We start from the raw sequence: 4,894 nt of genomic DNA on the forward strand, positions 1-4,894 counted from the left end.
CTCCTGGTACTTTTAATATTCTCCTCTAACACCATAACTCAAATGCATCAATTCTTATACAGTCTTCTTTATTCACTGTCCAATTTTTGCATGCATATGAAAATACCATGGCTTGGGTCAGGTGCACCTTAGTCCTCAAGCTGAAATCTTTGTTCTTCAACACCCCAAAAAGGTGTTGTGCAGCAGATTTACCTAATGCAATACATCATTTGATTTCTTGGCTGCTGCTTCCATGAGTGTTGATGGTTGATCTGAGCAAATTGAAGTCTTTGATAACTTCAATCTTTTCTCCATTTATATGGATGCTGTTTATTGCTGCAGTGGTGAGGATTTTTGTTTTCTTTACATTGAGTTGCAACCCATACTGAGGTCTGTGGCCTTTGATCTTCATCAGTAAGTATTTTAAGTCCTCTTCATTTCCAGCAAGCAAGGTTACATCATCTGCATATCACAGGTTGTTAATGAGTCTTCCTCTAATCCTGATGCCGTGTTTTTCTTCATATAATCCAGTTTCCTGGATTATTTGTTCAGCATACAGACTGAATAAGTATGGTAAAAGAATACAACATGGCTGCACACCTTTCCTGATTTTAAACCATTCAGTGTTCCCTTGTTCTGTTCTGACAATTGCCTCTTGGTCTATGTACAGATTCCTCATGAGCACAATGAAGTGTTCTGGAATACTCAGACTTCACAATGCTGTCCATAGCTTGTCATGATCCTCACAATCGAGAGCCTTTAGATGTCAACTGTCTCCTAAACTTTCTCAAGGGGTAGTTATTTCACCTCCGAGTTCGTTTTGCTTTGTTCTCCTGGGCTATAGATCTTCTCCAGTTTGTGTACACTTCTTTATATTTTTAGCCATTGCTGCTGGAAATATTTCAGATGAGTTTATAGATTTCAGTGGGAGTCAGAGGAGGAGTGAGGCCTCCTCATTGCTCTGTAGACTCAGTAGATAAGCCCCGTGGGAACATTGTCTTCTTCAGTCATTTGAATCTCCTTGAGTGGAACTCTTTCCCTGACCTTCTCCTCATCTCATCTTGAATCTTATGTGATTATCATCCACATTTACAGTGTGTAACAGTTACGTAACTCTGTGGCGCTGGAGGATAAGCACTCCACCACAAGGTTGGTTTGAACCACGAGGTTGGCTGTTCAAACTCACCAGCCGCTCCTGGAAAGCCTACACAGGTTGCTACGGGTCAGAATTGACCGGACGGCCCTTAACAAGAACAATCACCAGTCTTTACCTCTGCCTGGGCTTCTACACTTACATATCCACCCAAAACACCCAACCAAACCCACTGCTGATCAATCAGTTCTGACTCATAGTGCACCACAGGACAGAGTGGAACTGCTCAGAGGGTTGTCAAGGTTGTAAATCTTTTCAGAAGGAAACTGCCACATCTATTTCCACCTGGAGGGTTCGAACTGCCAACCTGGCAGTGAGCAGACCAGCATTTTAACCACAGCACCACCAGGGCTTCGCTACATGGCCACAGGCCTCTCAAACTCACCATCCTCCCTGCAGCTCTGCTCTGCTTCCTGTAAGCCTATCACAAGGAATGAGACCACCCTCTGGTCAGAGGCCAATAGATCACTCCGACCTTCTTTCCTGCTTCCATAGGTCCCACATCCTGCTGGCTGGTAAATCGTGTCCCTTTTACCCCCTCAATCGTGCCCAAACCCTCCTTCCCCGCAGCCACCGTTCAGACCCTCTAGACCTTCCAGACACCTGGTGGGAACAAGTGGTTTTATTATTTCTGCCCAGGAAAGGACAGCCTGACCAGAGCAGGGAGGCTGGACAGACAGAAGCTTCTGGAGGCTGGAGTCCTGGACTGTGAAGACCCGTCCAGTGGAGGCAGCTGAGGAGGGGTCTCAGCCTCACCGATGTCGCTTTCGGATGCTCTGCAGCTCCTGGTAGATTATGCTAAAGCTGGGCCGCTGCCCAGGCTCGTAGGCCCAGCACTGCTCCATGAGCCTGAATACAGCATCAGGACACAGCTCTGGGCAGGGCAGGCGACCCCCTGTGAGGACAAGCATGAGGAGGGGGATTGAGGGCTCACACCAGCCCTGGGGGAAGGGGGGCAGTAAACTGTGGGCAAGCTTCAGTTTCCCCATCTGGAAAGGGGACCTACCAATACCCACCTCACATGCTGTGAAGAACAATAGCACTAATGAGTAGCCTAGCACATAGTAGGTGCTCAGTCAATGGTAGCCACAGTATTATTCATATTGGGTCCCAGTGGGAAGGTAGAAGGTTAGGGGACCAAGAAGAATCCAGCTAAAACCCTGTGGGGAAGGCCTGGTTCTAAAGGCTGAAGGCATGCAGATGGGTTCCTTACCTTTTTCCACAAACTCCCGAGTTTGCTGGTTGCTAAGGTTGGGGTACGGGGAGGCCCCCAGGCTGAAAGTCTCCCACAGCAAGATGCCAAAACTCCACACATCACTCTCGGAGGAGTAGCGACCTGCAGAGGACAGGAGGCAGAGTAAGTGGCTGTCCACGTGGCTAGGGTGAGGCAGACAGAGGAAGGCAGAGCTCTTAACTATTGTGTTATAAATTGAACTATGCTCCCAAACAGATGTGCACAAGTTCTAACCCCTGTACCTATGAATACGACCTTGTTGGGAAAATAGAACCTCTCTTTGAATATAATCTCAGTGCAGTTCATGAAGCAATATTGATCCTAATCCTATATGACTGCGGTCTTATCAATGAGGCGGACAGACACAGAGTCAGAGTCACACTTGGAGGAAGATGCCATCTGAGGATATATCACAGAGAAACAAAGGAAGGCCAAGTGTTGACAGTAGCTATTCAAGGATCATCGCTCCCCTAAAGTCCTCAGAAAGACTTGCTATAGCTGAGGTCTTGATTGGGAGTTCTAGCCCCCAGCGCTGGTAGACAAAAATATTTCTGTTCTTTGAAGCCACCCACTTTGTGTTATCTTGTTATGGCTGCCCTAGGTAACAGGACAGGGCCCAGCCTCCAGCCCTGCAGGCAGGAGAAGACATGGACCAGGTACCGTAGTTAAGAGCCTCGGGGGCGGTCCACTTCACAGGGACTTGTCTGAGGCCTCCTGAGGCTGCATAGATGCCATCAGCTTCCTCGCGGGACATCCCAAAGTCACTGATCTTCAGCACATTCTTCTCGGTCACCAGGCAGTTCCGAGCGGCCAGGTCCCTGGATCAGGCAGGGCAGAGCCGGAGCTCATTCAGATAATGTCCACAAAGCCCTTTTCACCTGCTTAGCCACAGCTAAGCCCTGGGGACTTGGCCAGGAGCCAAACCTCACACGCAAGACAAGCATCTCTGCTGGAGCTGATGCTTGGTGGTCAGGTGATGGGGAGTCAGAGAAGTCTAGGGGTGACAAGCACCTCCTGACTCTGGCCAGGTGTGGTATCAGGGCTGGACTGCCCCGACACTTACCGGTGGATGCAGCACTTGCTCTCCAGGTACTCCATGCCAGCAGCCGCATCCCCCACCATTTGTAGCAGAGTCTTCACCCGCAGGCGGGCACCCTCTGTCCGAAGGAAGGTCAGGAAGTCGCCTCCTGGGGACAGGAGAAGCCCTGTTGAGCCCCCTGTAGGGACCCAGCTGGCTGAGCTGAGTTGCCCATCCCTGAAGGTCTGCAGCCTCGGCTCACCCTGCACCAGCTCCATGACAATGTAGATGGGTTGCTTCTGGGTACAGACGCCAATGAGACGCACGATGTTGGGGTGGCTGTACTGCTTCAGAATCCTGTAGGGCCCTGCTGCTTAGGTACCACGTGGCCTAGTCCCACCTCTGGGGCCCAAACAGTGGCCTCCCCAGTCCCAGGGAAGCCTCAAGATAGGTGTTGGAGGGCGAGAAAGGGCAATAGGAAAAGTGCCTGGAGCCAGCAGACCAGGAAGTGTGGCCTCAGGCAGCTCACTGGGTCTCTCTGTACAATGTGAGGGAGGGCACTGCTTACATAGGGGGCCATGAAGACTGAGGGAGACTACGGCAGTCAAACACTCATGCAGTGCCACACAGAGGAACCCCCGTGTGAGGGGAGCCTACGGTGAGGCTCATATGACCCACCTCGCTTCCTGTAGAAACTTTGCCTTGATGTCAGGGGGCAGTGTCTCTCGGCAAGATTTCACGGCCACAAGGGTATTGTCAGCTCGTAGGCGTCCACTGAACACTTCACCGAAGTTTCCCTGAAACAGTCTTGGGCTCCTACCAAAGTCTTCCCTGAACCATGTCTCTTTCAGCTCAGGTGGGACAGTCCACCTTGTCCCCACCCCTTTTCACTGAATGCCTTGATCATCCCAAGTTTTCTAGAGTTAACACCTGGATGGAGAACTTAGACAGTAGGTACAGATGAGCAGATAAAGGTACTTTCAACTTTCTAGCACATTCACTGAGAGATGAGACACAGAGAACCCAAACAGGACTTTCACTTGGATTTGAAAAGCATCTGAAACCAAAGCATCCCTGTTGCTACTGAGGCATGTGTTACAAGGTAGAACTACTCCTGCTAATCCATAAAGGTTGTTGTTTCCGACTCATAGTGACCCTGTAGAGGCTTTCTAAGGAGAGGCTGGTGTATTTGAACTGCCAACCTTGCAGTTCAAACAGACTTTGCGGTCTAATGCATTATCCCACAGAGCCGCATCAGCATAAAGATTGTTAGGTGCCATCGAGTCGGTACCGATTCATAGTGACCTTATACACAGCAGAACGAAACACTGCCCAATCCTGAGCCAACTTCACTGTCATTGCCACGCTTGAGCCCATTGACGCTGCCACTTTGTCAATATGTCCGAAGTATGAGAGATGAAGTTTGACCATCTTGGCCTCCAAGGAGCACTCTGGCTGCACTTCTTCCAACACAGATCTGTTGGTTCTTTTGGCAGCCCAGGGCACTTTC

The 4,894-nt window shown here is 50.0% G+C and overlaps 1 protein-coding gene across 4 annotated transcripts in view; it reads right to left on the reverse strand.

Moving 5' to 3' along the window:
* Nucleotides 1-1,884: 1,884 nt before the first annotated feature.
* Nucleotides 1,885-4,894, reverse strand: part of FES (feline sarcoma oncogene) — an 11,590-nt gene continuing 8,580 nt past the window's right edge. For all 4 annotated transcript variants that reach the window (XM_006867146.1, XM_006867144.1, XM_006867145.1 and 1 more), the window contains 6 exons: nt 4,063-4,181; nt 3,647-3,741; nt 3,430-3,553; nt 3,027-3,184; nt 2,346-2,468; nt 1,885-2,027 (listed from right to left, as the gene is read on the reverse strand). In XM_006867146.1, the coding sequence (XP_006867208.1) occupies nt 1,885-2,027; nt 2,346-2,468; nt 3,027-3,184; nt 3,430-3,553; nt 3,647-3,741; nt 4,063-4,181 (762 nt within the window). The remainder of the gene's footprint in view (nt 2,028-2,345; nt 2,469-3,026; nt 3,185-3,429; nt 3,554-3,646; nt 3,742-4,062; nt 4,182-4,894) is intronic.

Source organism: Chrysochloris asiatica, unplaced genomic scaffold, assembly GCF_000296735.1.
Source record: "Chrysochloris asiatica unplaced genomic scaffold, ChrAsi1.0 scaffold00101, whole genome shotgun sequence".
NCBI lineage: Eukaryota > Metazoa > Chordata > Mammalia > Afrosoricida > Chrysochloridae > Chrysochloris > Chrysochloris asiatica.